At 37.9% G+C, this 18,537-nt stretch overlaps 1 protein-coding gene across 1 annotated transcript in view; it reads left to right on the forward strand.

Moving 5' to 3' along the window:
• slc2a4rg (SLC2A4 regulator) overlaps positions 1 to 17,248 on the forward strand; it is a 32,053-nt gene extending 14,805 nt beyond the window's left edge. The window contains exons 3-9 of the mRNA XM_027145141.2: positions 8,007 to 8,107; positions 12,304 to 12,548; positions 13,803 to 13,903; positions 15,097 to 15,349; positions 15,499 to 15,606; positions 16,673 to 16,785; positions 16,891 to 17,248. Coding sequence (XP_027000942.1) covers positions 8,007 to 8,107; positions 12,304 to 12,548; positions 13,803 to 13,903; positions 15,097 to 15,349; positions 15,499 to 15,606; positions 16,673 to 16,785; positions 16,891 to 17,002 — 1,033 coding nt within the window. The 3' untranslated portion in view covers positions 17,003 to 17,248. The remainder of the gene's footprint in view (positions 1 to 8,006; positions 8,108 to 12,303; positions 12,549 to 13,802; positions 13,904 to 15,096; positions 15,350 to 15,498; positions 15,607 to 16,672; positions 16,786 to 16,890) is intronic.
• The last annotated feature ends 1,289 nt before the right edge of the window (positions 17,249 to 18,537 follow it).

The raw sequence follows: 18,537 nt of genomic DNA on the forward strand, positions 1-18,537 counted from the left end.
TTGTGCAAAAAGTAGTATTAGCAGCACCTATATGAAATAGAGAAAGTTTTTTAATATCCTTTCTTTTTTTAAGATATATTCTGAATTTAAAGCACCATTATTTTTGCTTATGATGCAGGTACATTCCAATAAAATAAAAACCTTAAATAAAGTTAAACATAAAATTTTTCTGATTGTGTATTCATACTCACTTGAGATTATTTTGCATGGTGTAGAAAGTGCCACTGTCCAGTAAAAGTGCCACTGTCCAGTAAAATATTAATGTTCATCCATTTATATATATATATATATATATTTGTTAATTTATTCATCTTTGGCAAAAGATTTATCCTGGTTAGGGTCACGTGGATCCAGCACCTTTATCAGGAATATTGGCTATGAGGAAGGAATACAGACAAGCTTGGGCATTAGGCTTTGACAGTCACACAGAATAGGTCTAGGAGCAATTAGAATTAATCAGAGATGCATAACTTACCAAGGACAGAAACATGAAACAGTTATCCAGGAGAGGTTTGCTTGAGGAGGACATGTCGTCTGATATGATTTAAACAAATTTAAATGCCAGTACTGAACAATTCTGATTTACAGTGTTTTAGTTTTTGTTACTCTGTAACATCTCTATTTAAATATCGTTGTATATTAGTGGCAGCAGTGTATGTGTCTCCTTTAAGTAAGATTATTGATCACACATTGATGTGCACTGTATTGTCTTAGAACGAGTAATACATATGCTGGTATGAATGCTTTTTTTTGCACCTTATGTTGTCAGAATAAGCATTAAATGTATGCATTATTTAGAAAGACATTACACTTATTCTAATCTTGCATCCTCCCTAGGTCAGCAGTCTAATAACATTTATTTAATATATGACATCTGGAATAAAATAAAGTAAATCTGTAAAATGTACTTGAATATTTATTTTTTATTTAATTTTTTTTCTCTTGTGTCCACAGAGGCACATTATGTATTGAGCTGGTTCCAGTGTATTGTGGACCAAAGTTTTGTTTGCTTATGCCTGATATCAAGACACCAACAAAGCGATTTATATGTATGTCCAGATTTATTTAAGTTTTTTCATAAGTCTGAGGCAGGCCACCTCAGACTGCTACCTCGTTTGGTCAAAGGCTTGGTTTAAATATGGTATCAATGTCAGGCCTTAATATAGAACACACACAGATGAGACCGCTATTTAGTTCCTACATAATTATAGTGGCTCTATTTAAGTTAAGATTAACCTTGTGTACAGAACCAAGACTTTAAATAAGATTGCATATATGGGTGGACCTAACCAATTAGGGCCCATAATAACCACCAGGGGTTTTGAAAAGTTAAAAGTGAAGCCAAACTGTATCTGAGGCTCTCTAGTGGCTGGCTGCAGTACAAGTGTTCTGTCTTATTACTAATGACCATGCACTCACATTCACAAACAGACTGAAAGCTGTTACTGAGATTACAGCCCAGCTAAATTAATTTAAACATTTCTATAAACTATAGAGTTACAGTGTATGGCTTTGCCATTTCTATAGTAAAGCTGGTATAAGGGTGACTTCAGACTCTCATTTAGGAGTTGCAGTACAGAGGGCTTGTTATATGTTGCACACATTTGCTAAACTAACTTGTTAGAGTAACTTTAAAAAGCATGTAATGGCACAAACCAAAAATAAGCCAACTCCCAGTTTGACCCAAATGCACAATAGGGAGTAAGTAGCAGCATGTTGTCCACTCAAATATACAGTCATTGCACCAATACACTAAATCTGTTCAGTCAGCAGAGACGGAAGTTTAAGTGGATGTCACTAGCTTTACACTTTTGTTGGTGTATTTGGATAACCAGCATGTAATAACCAGCATGTGTATGCTTGAAGACTAGACCTTTGTATGTGCATCTGAGTAATATAAATATGTCAAATTCATGGCCAAAGATTTTTGATGATCTGACAATGAACAGTGTCCTCTGTTGTAGCATTGTTGCCACGCATGATTTTCTTTGTCTCAAGCATCCAGACCCTGACATGCTACTGACATCCTGATTTGGATGTCCAGAGGAAGTAGTGTTTATGCAGATGCACATTTCAGAATTTAGGAGTGCTTTTTGTTCGAAAGGCTTTTATTTTCATTCTTTAGCCTTAATCAAATGTTTTAATCGCCTGTATTTATACAGAACAGTGCATAAAGATTATGCCCAAAAGTTCTGCTTTAAGCAGTGTCTGTACAGATAAGTGTGCAGGTGTTGTTTTGGTCCGTGTGTGATCTTCGGGGACTGATTTACATAAGGGGCGCTTGTGTACATGTCCATGTTGAGTACTATTAAAGGCCAGTCATTTATCAATCCTAATGTTGCACACTGGAGACTGCTCTGCTATTGTAAACAGTGAGGACATCCAGCCCACTCGTGTTTGTGTAAGTGTCTGTGTGCGTGTGCCTGCGTGTGTTTTTGTGCACATTCGTATCTGGCCTGAACAAGCAGGATTACATAACGTTTGTGGCTTTGGTTGGGGGAGGGTTGGTAAGTGAAAGGAAGGTGGAGGAAGGGCATTCTATTATTAGGAGAAAAGCATGGATCTGCAGAGAGAAAGATACAACAAAATATAAAAATACAGATAGATAAGCAGCTGCACAAGGCATTTACACCTTATAGATAGATTTTCTACAAATGGAAATGTTTTATTACTGTAGCTACTCTCCAACATGACCTAAAGGGTACGCCACTCAACTGTCAATGGGGAAAAAAAGAAAACAAACCGTAGAGTGACAGCTAAAAACTTTTAAAAAAATCATTGGAACTGGTTAGCATTTCTGTTCATGAGTCTACTGTACTAAAAACAATATATATGCATGGTATCCATGACAGAACAGCAGAAAGAAAGCTGCTGTTTTCAAAAAAAAAAAAAAAAAGCATTCGTTTCTGCATGGCTAAAATTTGCTACCTTGACATTTTACAACAATACTGGAAAAATGCTTTGTGGACTGGTTAAACTAAGGTTGTTTAACAGGCAGTGCATATCAACATGAAAATGTCATCCCAGCAGATTAGTATGGTGGAGGGAGCTGCATGATCTCTGGCTGCTTGCTATTTCCGGGCCTGGACCATTTGCCATCATTGAGAGAGAACTGAATTCCCAAGAATACCAAGATATACCAAGAGCCTGAACCTTAACCCCCGAGAGATGCTGTGGAATGACCTCATGAGAGCTGTTCACACCAGACACACTAGTAACATGGCCTCAATGTTGTGCAGGACCTACATAAAAGCTACATGAAACACTTCAACTAGCTAGTAAATACAGGTGTTCACTTTTTCCACTTGAATGAAAATGTTTAATAGCATGTGTGAAATTGTGAATTAATAGCATGTGTGAATTAAAAACATGAAAAACAATTAATTCCAATCGGGTTCACATTTTTTTTGCCATTGTATGTTCAACGTAAGTGACCAAAAATATCAAAGGAATATAATATCTTGCAACAAGTTACCAGTCTAGTACAAAGTATTTTGTAATATTTAGGAGTGTAATCCCTCTCAGGGTGGTATGATACAACCTGAAACAGAGAAGAGCAGAGAAGCCTGGTTTATACTTGATTTGTATTTACTAAATGAAGATGAATAATTCAAATTCAATTCAAATTTATTTGTATAGCGTGTTTTACAGTTGACATTGTCTCAAAGCAGCTTTACAGAACATAATGGAACAAAATTATATTATAAAGAATAATATAAAGATTAACAGAATACAAAATCCAAGATTAATATTAGATATATTTAAATGTGCTTGTATTTATTTGAAAAAGACTGGTACAACAAGGTTTGTCCCTACCAGAGAGGTTTTAAAATTCAAGTTATAGCTATATTAGGAAAACTAGTTATTGTTCGTTCTAGACATTCATAAGAGAAAAATAGCATTTATTAATTTCAGTGTTTCACATTTTGTGAAGTCCTTCTTCGTTGTGACCCATTTTGTGAAGTAAGTGGCCCCACATAGGGTTGGGACCTCTTCTTTTAGGAGCCCCAGTATTATGCACTTTATTTTGCTGGATGGTGCTAAATTAGGCCAGAAAAAAAAACATAGAGCATTGAATTAAATATTCAATAATTGTCCTCACATAGAGCATTGAATTAAATATTCAATTATATTTCCTTCACTTATTTATTTAATGCAAGATGCAAATATCTGTACTAGATAAATAAAAGCTTGTGCTGAAACAAACAATTTTATAATTGAATAAACTTCCTGCTTATTTTGAATGTTATAAAGGCAATGCCTGCCACTTAAATCTTTGATTTAAGAATTGGCCCTTTTATTATTGCTTGCCTCCATCTGTTAAAGCTCCATCTTTGTAGTATGTGATCAATTTTGTCATGCTTGACATGACATTATTGATGTTTTACTGTTATGCAGTAAAACCTCCTAACTTATTTTTCCAGAATGGAGATATCTTTATATAAGCATAAAAGTTCATTATTATATTCTCTGTCACACTCCAAGAAGTTGTGTTAGTTTACTATGACTATGAACAGTTTTCCCTGATCTGATTGCTTCCAGGTTGTTATTAAATCATATAATATAATCAGGCTGGTTGAAAGTTTAATCAGACACACTGTACTTGCCCCTGTTAAAAATGGGGGGTGGGGGTGTTCGGTGCCTTGCCCAAGGGCACCTCAGTCATGGCCGGCCCGAGACTCGAACCCACAACCTTAGGTTTAGGAGTCAAACTCTAACCATCAGGCCACGACTTCCCATGCTTGCTGTGTCCCCCACATGGCTTGTCGCAAACTGCAAACGCTATTTCTTATGGCTTTCTTTCATGGCTTTCTTCTTGCCACTCCTCCATAAACACCAGATTTATGGAGTGCATAATAGTTGTCCTGTGGACAGATTCTCCCACCTGAGCTGTGGATCTCTGCAGCTCCGCTTGGCTGCTCTTGTCTGCTTTTCTGATTAATGCTTTCCTTGCACGGCCTGTCAGTTTAGGTGGACGGCCATGTCTTGGTAGGCTTGCAGTTGTGCCATACTCTTTCCATTTCTGGATGATGGATTCTACAGTGCTGCGTGAGATATTCAAGGATTGGGATATTAATTTATAATCTAACCCTGCTTTAAACTCCACAACTTTATCCCTGACCTGTCTGGTGTGTTCTTTGGTCTTCATGATGCTGTTTGTTCACTAATGTTCTCTAACACACTTCTGAGGGCTTCACAGGACCGCTGTATTTATACTGAGATTAAATTACATGCAGGTGCACTCTATTTACTAATTAGGTGACTTCTGAAGGCAGTTGGTTTCACTAGATTTTAGTTAGGGGTATCAGAGTAAAGGGAGCTGAATACAAATGCACACCACACTTTTCAGATATTTATATATAAAACAAAATTTGGACACTTCTTCCCATCCTGGTGCAGCCTCTTTCCCAGGTAAGCAATACACACTAGTCTGTCTACATGACTTCTACATGATTTGAAAATTTCTCAGATTATCTTTGTTCAGCACTCCATGAATCAGTTCTAATGCTCACATTCCAATTTTAGATGTAATCAGTGGTGGGCAGGGGTCATCATGGGCACTGTTCTGTGGCTACACAAACCAATTTGCAGCAAGCTATGATGCACCATTCTATCATTGCCAGTATTCATTTTAATAGAAATAAGTGCTACAGTATTTTTGATATGCCCTTGCCCAGTCATTTAGACAACTTTATTTAGCCCTTGACAAAGTCACTCTGATCTTTACCCTTGCCCATTTTTCACACTTCCAACACATCAACTATGAGAGCTGTCTGTTCACTTGATGCTTAATATATCCTGATGAAAATATAAACTATTGATTGTACTGAGATAATAAGTGTGATTCACTACTGCTTTTTATTTTATGGCTGATCTGTTTAAACCATGTCTGTAGTGGTAGAAATGATGATATCGATACCATAATTTCCATAGTGTTGCATTTGAGGGCAACCAGACATGTAGTTCACCTCCATCCATGCCATCTGCCAAGAATTTTGACAATGTCCTGTTTCTGTTTTCCTTGATTGAAATGGAGGTGATTTCTTCATATTTTATTTATACTCCTTGGTCTGTCAACTCTCTTCCCCACCCACCCTCTCTCTCCTCTCTCTCAGTTTGACCCATTTTAAGGGAAAAAGTACAATATGGGCTTGGCTTGCACAGCAGCCTCAAACCAGTTTGCGCTGGTTATGTAGCCATGCAGTTGAGTGCTGGGTGGAGTTGGAACTTCTGCTACAGCCCTCTGCAAGTGTGTGTGTGTGTGTGTGTGTGTGTGTGTGTGTGTGTGTGTGTGTGTGTGTGTGTGTGTGTGTGTGTGTGTTTCATTTAGGTTTTTGTGTGGATGAAATTTGCTATAACATTTGGAATGTTAGTTTGTAGGGACATTTGGCCATTCTGAAAAGTGGTCCAAAATATTGCAGCTGTGCATTAAGTTGTTTTGCATGAGTTATATATGCAACAACTTTTGTTTCCTTCCCTCTTATTACATTTTTCATTTGAGCTGAGGCCCAGGCAGCAAAGCAGAGAAAAGCTTCAGAGATCAGTGCAGGGGTGGAGAGAGAAAAGCAGATGGGGGATTTCTGATTATGTAACACAGGCATAGCTCAGTGCTCTTTGTGTGTCCTGTTAGATTGACTGTTTAAACAGTTAATAGCTATGAATATCTACTCTTGGTTTGAACCTGTAACAAATGAAAAGTCCATAGAGTTGTATATGGGAGGATGAATTGGGAATTGTGTTGAAGTGTACAGAAATGAGTTGTGGACAGTGTTGGAGTGTGTGGGGATGACCGGGGCAAGAGACCGTATGAAAGGGCCCTGTAAAACCTGTAGTAAAAATGGACAGTATTCATTCAAAGTAACACAAACTCTGCTATTGATTTACTAACATGGATAAACACACACTGGACAAATAAAGCTGATAATCTGGCTGTGCTGTGTGAACATACACCAGTGACTCTGAATCTGGCTGCATGCTTATTGTGATGGAATTTTCCATTACACACAATCGCTTATGTCTGTGCTACAGTGTGTTTAAGGGGAAAGTCATGTAAGAGAGCGTTTGACTGTGTTTTTGTGTGTAACACACAAGAGGGGACAGTGTTCCTGTAGAAGGGAGGAGGAAGTCTTTGCTAAAAATAATCACATAAAGTGACAGATACCTACTGTACCTTTAGGCCTGCATGTTTTGGTAGGTATAAAAAAATCTCTAACATCGAGTAAGTGTTCAGAAAACAAGGATGCAGGATGTGCCATAAAGCCTAGATTCTAACACTCAGTAAATGTGTTCTATGTGAATATGCACATTCTCAATTTTGACTGAACTAGGCCAAATATCAAATCCTCATAGATTTATGATGCAGTACAAGATGCAGGAAAATCTTCTCGAGTATGAAGAATACTAAATTCACATACAGAACTTGTATGTAATTCTGAATATAAGGGGTAACGCACCAATTTCTATAGTAGTAACATGCACAGGACATTGTATGGTAGACACTCCACATGAATAGATTTATAAAAATCTTCGTTATGGTGGTGATGTTTCTGACAAGAGGATTGTTTATCTGTCATGGAAAGAGCATTTTGTTATAGTAATTAGCTCAGTCTATAACTTGTTTCCCTAATGTTCCAATGTTACATATAAATGTTCCTCAACATTATAGGTAATTATTAACAGACATGTACTTTCTTTAACTACTAAAATGTTGGCAAATTCAGATGCTATATGTCAGGCCATTGCAAACCACTGTGTGACAGATTTTTTTATTCACATAACATAGTGTGAATTGTGACAGAAGAATTGTAAATCAAGAATGAATGTTATGGTGCCATTTAAAAGTAAATAAATATATAAAACTATTATTGATATATATTGTTATATATTATCAATGTATTTAATAATACACCAGTAGTTTGAGCACAGAATTGGAACCTCTTAAGCTCTGAATTAAACCCCCCCCCCCCCCACCCCCCTCTCTCTCTCTCATATATATATATCCATAGGAAGCCCTCAGGCCATGCTGATAAGGAGGTGATGGCAGCTACTGTCTTGACCACTCTGTCCACAAGCCCACTGGTGCTCAACCCTTCCCTTGGTGCCTCAGGTAACCCCCTGAATTAATCACTGAAAGTTCAAGACGATTGCGTTTACCATTTGTTTTTGTTTATACAGTACCATGAACAGTACAACAACAGAAAACTGTTGGAATAATGACCGTGAGATGCTTGTTATTTGGCCCCAGTATCAGGGGTTATGTCATGCGATATTCAAAATCAGCAGAACCTACGTTATGTGGTAAAATGTTTTAAAAAAAATCAGGCTTAAATTGGATAACACAAATAGAGTTTTCAGAGAGATTCAGTTCATGGGCAGATGTCTTGCCATTTTTATTTAGAGATCACTGGTATAATTCTGAATTCATTTTTGCATCAATTATGGCAAGCTGTCCTGGCATCATTGATACCACAATGAATTCAGAATTATACCAGTGATCTCTAAATGAAAATGGCAAGACATTGTGCTCGTGAAGATCATGTGGACAAGCCAGAGAACTATTGGAAAAATAATTTGTGGAGGAATGAGACTTTTTGTTTTAAAATGAGAAACATTATGAACATTATCCACATGATCTTCGTGAGCACAATGTTCTTTTTGGAGAGTAGTGGCTTTCTCCTTGCAACTCTGGCTTGCACAACAAGATTGTACTGTTTTCACCTGATGGCAGACTCATGAACATTAACATAAGTCAAAGTAAAAGATGCCTTTAGTTGCTTAGAAGTTAACCTGTATTCCTTTCTGATCCAACAGACTATTACTTGGCTTGCACAGCGCACAGCACACAGCATACTCCCACAATATTCAACAGTTCAACACTGGACTATACACACACACACACACACGCACACTGCATTCGTACTGCATCAGTACACACAGGACTATACACACACACACACTGCATTTAATTTAAAATAACAATTTATATAACAATAAGCTATCGGTACCACAGGACATTTCTGTATCTGTACAGTCTGTTGCACTTTACATGATACATATATATTACATGTATATAATACTTATATATTATCTATATTCATACTTATACATACATATATGTGTGGGTATATATATGTCTAGTAGTACACTGTGTGTACTGACTACACATGAGCACATTGCATCCTTTCCACATTTTCCGCATTTGCACATTTCAAATGGTACTGAGCATTTTGCACATTTTTTTTTAACCTGTTTGTAAATTGTTCTATTTATGTTTCTTACTACTGTATGTGAATGGTTCTGCAATTTCTGGAGCTCGCTCCCAAGAATTTCACTCACCATGGCACATGTGCCGTGGTGATGTGACAATAAAGGTGACTTGACTTGACTTGACTTGACTTGACTTGCTTTTGGAGTGATCTTTGTTGGTTGACCACTTCTGGGAATGTACCCATGGTGTTAAATTTCCTCCATTTGTACAGAATCTATATGACTGAGTCTAAACTCTTAAGAGAGCATTTTTGTAACCTTTTCCAGCCTGATGATAAACAGTAACTCTTTTCTGAAGTCCTCAAATTCTCCATTGTTTTTGCAATGATCCCCTTCCACAAACACACGTCATGAACATGAGACTTTGTTTGGATCTCTGTTCTTTATACAAAATAGGACACTCATAGAGAACTGATTGTCATCTCATTGACTGTAATCTCATAAAGGTTCACATACATTTGCCTCTCAAAGATATATAATATTGGAACATTTTTAATTCAATTCAATCAAGTTTATTTGTATAGCGCTTTTTACAGTAGACATTGTCTCAAAGCAGCTTTACAGAACATAAACATAGAACAGAAGGTAAACATAAGGAATAATATAAATGATTAATATAATAAAAAAATCAAGATTATTATTATTCTATATATATAGTTTACAATGTGGGGGGGGCACGGTGGCTTAGTGGTTAGCACGTTCGCCTCACACCTCCAGGGTCGGGGTTCGATTCCCGCCTCCGCCTTGTGTGTGTGGAGTTTGCATGTTCTCCCCGTGCCTCGGGGGTTTCCTCCGGGTACTCCGGTTTCCTCCCCCGGTCCAAAGACATGCATGGTAGGTTAATTGGCATCTCTGGAAAATTGTCCGTAGTGTGTGAATGCGTGAGTGAATGAGAGTGTGTGTGCCCTGCGATGGGTTGGCACTCCGTCCAGGGTGTATCCTGCCTTGATGCCCGATGACGCCTGAGATAGGCACAGGCTCCCCGTGACCCGAGAAGTTCGGATAAAGCGGTAGAAAATGAATGAATGAATGAATGAGTTTACAATGTGTATGTATGTATGCATGTATGTACAGTACAGACCAAAAGTTTGGACACACCTTCTCATTCAAAGAGTTTTCTTTATTTTCATGACTATGAAAATTGTAGATTCACACTGAAGGCATCGAAACTATGAATTAACACATGTGGAATTATATACATAACAAAAAAGTGTGAAACAACTGAAAATGTCATATTCTAGGTTTTTCAAAGTAGCCACCTTTTGCTTTGATTACTGCTTTGCACACTCTTGGCATTCTCTTGATGAGCTTCAAGAGGTAGTCACCTGAAATGGTCTTCCAACAGGCTTGAAGGAGTTCCCAGAGATGCTTAGCACTTGTTGGCCCTTTTGCATTCATTCTGCGGTCCAGCTCACCCCAAACCATCTCGATTGGGTTCAGGTCCGGTGACTGTGGAGGCCAGGTCATCTGTCGCAGCACCCCATCACTCTCCTCCTGGAGGTGTGTTTGGGGTCAGTGTCCTGTTGAAAAGGTGGTGTGTCCAAACTTTTGGTCTGTACTGTATGTACAGTTGAGGCCAAAATTATTAGCCCCCCAGTAATTTTGGAACATTTTCCTAAAGATCTTTCCAATGTTTGCAGCATTTAGAAAACTTGATATAATCAAACATTCACCAGTTTTATTTAGTAGCTTTTGGTACTTTTTGGAATATAAAAAAAATTTATGCTTCCTTTATATCAAATATAGTGAAAATGGGGTGGTCAAAAATATTAGCCCCATGTGAATTTTTGCTTTCAAAACAGACCCAATTAATCAATCAGCTTTCAAACCACACTTTTGCAGTCAATTGGCTTCCTAACAACACCTGGGCATTCAATCAGCATAAAAGGACTCCAAGGAACAGGGCACTTGAACACATTATTGGGAGAGAGTACTTTTACTCACCATGCCAAAGAGAAAATCAGTCTTGAGCTCAGAAAGAAGATAGTGGAGGCTCATGATAAGGGGGAAGGCTATACTGTCATTTCCAAGTGTTTCACAGTGTCTAGAACCACTGTACATTACATCATTGCTAAGTACAAGGAGACAAATTCTGTAAGAAATGGCGTGGTCGTAAGCACAAGATATCAAGAACTCTGGAGAGGAAAATAGTCAGAGATATCAGCAAGATGCCCTGGACATCTGCCAAGATGATTGTTGCTGACCTGGCCTCTTCTGGAATTGATGTTTCAAGGAACACAGTCGTGAGGGCTCTTCATCGTGGTGGGCTTCAGGGCTATCGTCCCAGAAGAACCCCTTTACTCAAACAGTGGCGCATCACATCCAGACTGAGGTTTGCCCGTGAACATTTGAAAGGTAAAGATGAGTTTTGGGAGTCTGTGCTTTGGTCTGATGAGACTAAACTGGAACTGTTTGGGCACATGGATGTTGCTTATGTTTGGCGAAGAAAGGGTGAGGCCTTCAACCCTAAGAACACAGTTCCCACAGTTAAACATAGTGGTGGCAGCATCATGCCGAGGGGCTGTTTTGCAGCTTCAGGCACAGGGGGCCTTGTTCGAGTGCATGGCATCATGAAAAAAGAAAATTATGCTGACATTTTGAGGGATAATATGCAGAAATCTGCTCGTAGTCTAACCTTAGGTCGTCGCTGGGTCTTCCAACAAGACAATGACCCAAAATACATCGAAATTGGTCCAACAGTTCCTGAAGGATACCAAAACAAAGGTCCTGGAGTGGACTGCACAGAGCCCAGACCTCAATCCAAATCCTCCTATCTCAAAAATCGGAGACCCTACCTTTTAATATTTGTTTCATTCTCAAAACTGAAGAATACAGGGTCAGTATTAGTAGCAGTTGTGATGGATGTACAATGTATTGACATCAGTGGTTCAGTTTTGTGTTAAATTGCTTTATGAATAAAGGCTATCTGGCTACATCTAATATCATGCCTTTATTGTAGCGCCTGCTAAAATTTCTGCTATCTATGTATCTCGAAACAAGTGGATACTGAATGCAAAGCTCTCTGGGCCCTACTAGCAGGTGGAGTATCTGAAACATCCTGCAGGGGATGGAAGGAGAGTCTGTCAGCCAGCTACAGCAGCTCCACCAGTGGCAACTGGAGCTGGGATGCCAGTGACCAGTCAGTGCCCTCCACACCATCCCCACCGCTATCCACCGATGTCAGCAAGAGCTTCCTGATCTACTCACAGGGGGAGGACAACATTGAGGAGGCAGAGAGCACCCACTTTCTGTTTGAGGACCCAATTCCTCGGAAACGGAAGGTAGGAGAGCTAATTAAATTGTGTAAACAAGATGCATTTTTTCCCGTGGGGATTGAAGGCTAGCTTGTCACTTCCTAGCCAGAGTCTGGTCAGAGTAGACATACAAACCCCTTTCCTCCGCCAAAAGCACTTGCAATGGGCATGTGAGCATCAGAACTGCACTATGTGGATGGCAGGTGCATGTATTTGCATACCTGGAGATAGATGGGAATATATCTCATCTCAACACCAAATAACACCATAGTTAATCTCATCTCAGCACTATGGTGTTATTTAAGGGGGAAAAGGCTTCCTTTTTCTAGTCATTCACGTACAAATGTGTTTGGGGAAATCATATTTTACAGTACATCTTTTATAGTCTATTATTATGATTTTTTTCCCCTGAATGCTTAGCTTAATGTGTTTAATTAATTATTAACTGATCGACCAAGAGAAACCAGTTTTTATTTTGTTCTTTTTTTTCTACTCTTGAAATATAACTCTGATATACACCAACACACTATGACTAGTGCATGCCAGGACTTGTTTCTGTGCAAAAGAGGGGATTTAATTTCTATCTTTCCTCTTTGTGGTCAGCTGAAAAAAAATAAGTGAATGATGATGGTTTTTGTAATCAAAATCATTAATGTAATCGTTTGTCATATTTTTAAAATGTACTGTATTGTGTTGAACCTTGAATAGTCAAGAAGCTGTGAAAAGAAAACTGTGGTCTAAAAGGAAATGTGTTTTGCATACAGGGATAATCAAATGCTCTCATAATGATTAACAATGACTGACTAAACAAAATTCTCTCTCTCTCTCTCTCTCTCTCTCTCTCTCTCTCTCTCTCTCTCTCTCTATTGCTTGGTTTCTTTATCCCCTTTTTTTAAGTCTTATTTCAGTGTATGTAATGTTCCAATAACAAACTTTTTTTTTATTGTGTTTTTTTTTTGTCTCAAAAAAATAGAACTATATAAATTATGTTAATATAAACTCTTTGTCAATGTAATTATTAGAAAAGATTACTGAAATGGGTCTACAATATGATAAGTAGTAGGCTATAGTATTTATATAAGTCTGTTCATCCATAGAAACAGGAACTTGTACCTTTGAGCCATCTGAGATCATCCACACCTACGGGGGAGGAGAAAAAAGACACGTAGAACATTTAGGATAAATAACAGTTTCAGTGGATTAAGGAAATTGTGTATGATCATTTATAGTGTGATCATTGAGTCTTAAGCACTTTTATGTTTCTCTTTGTTTGTGGTTTAGAACTCCATGAAGGTGATGTTCAAATGTTTGTGGAAGAATTGTGAAAAGGTCCTTAGCACTTCCTCAGGGATCCAGCGGCACATCCGCACCATACACCTGGGGTATGTATGCATTAGTGAGCTGATACACCAGAATTGACTGGAAATAGGGGAGGGTCCCTATGTTATTTCTCCTATACAAACCACTTAAATGATTGACATGTTTCTTAGTGAATAAATTGTCCTTTTTGATTTAGAAGAGTCACTTGTCACTTTGTGATGAAACCTAAGTGTGCTATCTGCTTACACATATTCAATAAGGAAAGCAGAAGCTAGAAAACATTCCTTGTGGAATAGGCAGCATGTTTTTATAGCCCCAGTTGCTACCCAGGTTTTCCTAAGCAGTTATCGAGTGCTCATTTTACAGTGTGGTGTCCACTGCCCCCTTCTGACTGATAAAATATTGGGCTAAAAATTTTGCAAGAGTATTCTTGCATCAACAGGAAGGATACTTTAACCAAACTTTTGCCGTACATGCCTGAGTGGCTAGTATTATTGCATGTATTGTTAGTAACAATCTAGCTAACAGATAAATCTAAAACACCTGTCAGTGTGGTGATATACATTTAACCAAGTACAGTGCTTGTATATTAACTAATTTAAAGTTAATACATTACACTTTACACTGTACTAAAGTGTTTGTGAATATGTAGAATGGATGTCGGTCTGTAACTGGGCAAGGAACTGGTAATTGAGAAGACTACTGAGTTGTCAAGCTAAAATTTGTTGTTGAGTGGATATTTTCTGTTATTTTTACTGGTTGTCAACAGGGATGCCGGCATTTCTCGAATGCAGCATTAGCTTTACAAAATACAACTACTGCTTCTACATTAACTGTTTGCTGATTAGCTTTTCTAACTTAGATATTTAGGTAAACTTATGGTGCCTTTGATCAAGCAGCAGCTTGTAATGGCTTGGCCAACAACCTGTAAAAAAACACCAAAACAGCCCCTTAACTTGAACTTTCCAGTAGTCTCCTCCACTAACAGTTCATGCTTTCATCAATTTATTTTTTCACTTTGCATATCAAACATGTCAAGGTGGGGCAAGACACCACAAACACAAAATTAGTGCTATGCTACATTTAGGTTGTTGGCTAGTTATGTTTAGTCTCACTGTTACTAAGTCATAAATTTGAAATAAACAAAGCTGGGCCTTTCAGCATTTATGTGGCTAATAGTATTGTCCCAGAAACCACTACTTCTAATGTTGTATATTTTTCACAATCTCTGTGTTTGCGTTGTGTCTGAGTGTAGGCGGAATGGAGATTCTGACTACAGCGATGGTGAGGAGGACTTCTACTACTCAGAGATTGAGGTGAACATGGACAGTCTAACTGAAGGCCTGTCAAACCTCACACCGACCTCACCCACCACCATTGGCCCTCCTCCTGTCTTTCCACTTGGCAGTGACCTGGCGCGATCCAAGTCTGGCACTGTAGTCAACAGTCCGCTCAGCCAGTCAGCTCCCTCCACATTGTGCCATATCCGTACTGACCATGCCTACCAGGTAGCACCTCTCTCCTTCACATTTACATAAATCTGTTTATAGCTCAACATTGAGTATGAACATGTTGGTCGTAATCAGTCATACACAACAGTACATGTACAACACCAAAAAAGACTCTTGCTCTTACATTTTGGCATGTTGTGTTCTAGGCCACTGCTCCTGTCAGCATTCCTACCGTGTCCGCTGAGCCTTTGCACAGCCACAGGGAAATCAGTGTTTCCTGGCAATCACCTTCCATTATTTTTAAAAGCCAACCAGTAAGAAAGCATGTGTGGTTTTTCCTTTCCTTTAAAATCTGCTTATAAATCTCTAATGTATTACTAGAATGTTTAATTTTAAAAAAAATTTGTTTGCCCCTTTTTGGACAGATGTCTAAAAAATTACAAGCAGTATACAGCATAGGCCAAGAAAACTGTTGCCAAACCCCAATAATGAAGGTATTAGAGCAGTTCTAATACCATATGATAAGCTATAGCAGATCATAGCAAATGCAACCTCTTGGAAGAACTATTTAGCTGAACTGTTACTCCAAATAGGATTCATCACCCCTAAAACAAAATCTCACCAAGTAAATTTTATAAGCCTGGTGATGTACAGTAAATCATTCAGTATGATCATTGAATGATAATGATATGAGAAGTGATAATACTGAACTGAACAGAGAACTGAGATTAAACGGAATCAAAGCACAACCTGAATTCTTACTGTATAGGGTTAGGGTTAGTATAGAAAGTAAATAATTATTTCTATATGAATCTCCAGAATTAGGGGTTCAAATAAGGTCTTATTATGTTGGCTTTGTAGAAGCCAACATTCTGTTTTCCTATTTAACCGTAGACAAAAATTTATCAAGAGTTTTAGAGCCACATGCGCAAAATTTGGATATGTTGTAGACCCTGGTCTGAAGTCTGTTGCTATTACTTTACTTTACTTCTGGTACCGGGTCTCAAAGTGGCCTTTTTTACCCATAGACTCCCATTATAAACTTTGGAGGTTTATAACTCGGCAAGCTTTCGAACTGTCTACACTAAACTCGGCCAGCTCCTTTAGGGTAATACTCTGAACAAAGTTTCAAATTGCCGTACTGACTGGCCTTTCAGTTGTGCCACAGCCCCACCCCCAAAATATGCAAAATCACTTGCATCGTCAAAGTCAACATCAAAGTTTGTCACGACAAACTTTACAAATCTAGCTGTAGAATACATTCTATGAGTATTGAAAAACTGAACACTGAATAATGTATTTTTCTGTATATATTGCTGGGCTATACATACATGTAGTGAGCTTCATATTTGGGCCATATTTAAGTTTTACTCCTTGCAGGGTGCTCATGTTGGCATTTTGAGTGCTGGGGAGAAGAGACAGCCTGTCACACATGCCATCAGCAAGACGCATACCACCACCATATCTACACCAAAACCTAGCACTGGAACCAGGTACAATGAGGCAGTATGTGTATATTTAGCCATCTTTTAGTGAAACATTTAAAATGTGAGTATTTAATGAAGCCAGTAATTCTTACTCTAATTCATATTACACAGAAAACCCCGGGGAGAAGCAAAGAAATGTCGCAAAGTGTACGGAATGGAGAAGAAAGATCTGTGGTGCACAGCATGCCGCTGGAAAAAAGCTTGTCAGCGCTTTACTGACTGATTTTACCCTTTTCTTACAAACACAACAGCTCTTCTAACACCAGTGTCTGAAACTGATTCATTGTTGACACCCTCTTGTGCACAGATTCCATTTGCTGAGGACTCTCACAGTTGGGTAAGGGGCTTTTCTATTAAGTGAGCTGTTTTGTGTCCTCCACATGACAGTGAAATACTGTACATGTAGCGCGTGTGAAACATTGGAAAAAAGTTACAAAAAATACAGAATGCATTACCTTTTGCAGCACTACTCTGAAGCAAGATTGTTCTTTTTTTCTTCTCAGTCACGATAAAATTCGGAACAATACAAAGTATACACAAACATAATGGATATACACTCTTTTGTTAAAGAAGCATTTTTTTGTGATGTAAAGAATGCAGCCAAAATCAACCACGTTACAACTTTTGTGAAATTGCAGCCTGTAAAACTTTAAAACTCTAAAACTAAAAAATCAGAAACCATTTAAAAAGTTGCAATAGCCTATTTGCATAAGTGGGCACACCCTTAAAATAATGCTTTGTAGCCCATAAATGAATGAGAGATTCATAACATGCAAAGATTCATCAGTAATCAAATATTACTGCAGCTCCTTTAATGTTGCTGTAGGTCCCTTGGCAAATTCTTTGGTAAATTGTTTTCTTGTACAAAATGTTGACGGGATGTCCTATTCTTAGTGATGTCACTGTTGTGCTTTATTTTCTTTATTTGTTGATGACCTTTATGGTGTTTTATATTACATCTAATATTTTGGAAATCCTTTTATATTATTTCCTTTTATCCCTCTCCTAAGTGATCAACAATGCATGCAATGCATGCAATGGATGCAATGCAAAGAAAATACTACATATACAGCTGATCTTTATTTGGGGTTATAATTTCATGAGACTGAATGTGATTAGAGGATTCTGAATACAGCCACATGCCCAGTTTTAAATGGATGTGCACACTTATGCAACCAGGTTATTGTTTTTATTTATCGTTTTTATTTTTTCCTAGTTTATTACAGTTTGTAATTTCAAAGTTATGGTGGGAAAATGACTGATAAATATCTTGATTTTTTTTTTTACATCACAAAAACCTGCTTTTTTTATGGAGTCTGTAGACTTTATATCCATTGTATATCAGGTCCATTTTGTTATAAAAAATTTTTTAACCTATCAAATTAATTTCTTTAACCAAAGGTGAAGAATTTCAACTAGAATATGTCCAGAATTTTGCTTTCTCTGGACTTTAGCCTTTATTTAAATTTCAGTTCTGATTTTTCCCTTACCCAAACAGATAAACAAAAATCTGCTGAATAAATTTAAGAGCTTTCTGAAATTATTTGAGGGAGCAAATAATGCTCACAAGTTACATGTAGCTTTAACCATGAAAAGAAAGGTTATTTCAGTATTTGACTATTGATTTAAACAAATCAGGATACCAATTAGCCTTTTCTCTCCAGACACACACACACACTCCTTGACAAAAGTCTTGTCGCCTATCCAATTTGTAGGAACAGCAAATAATAACTTGACTTCTAGAATCAGAAGTAACTT

The sequence above is a fragment of the Tachysurus fulvidraco genome, chromosome 23 (assembly GCF_022655615.1).
Source record: "Tachysurus fulvidraco isolate hzauxx_2018 chromosome 23, HZAU_PFXX_2.0, whole genome shotgun sequence".
Classification (NCBI taxonomy): domain Eukaryota; kingdom Metazoa; phylum Chordata; class Actinopteri; order Siluriformes; family Bagridae; genus Tachysurus; species Tachysurus fulvidraco.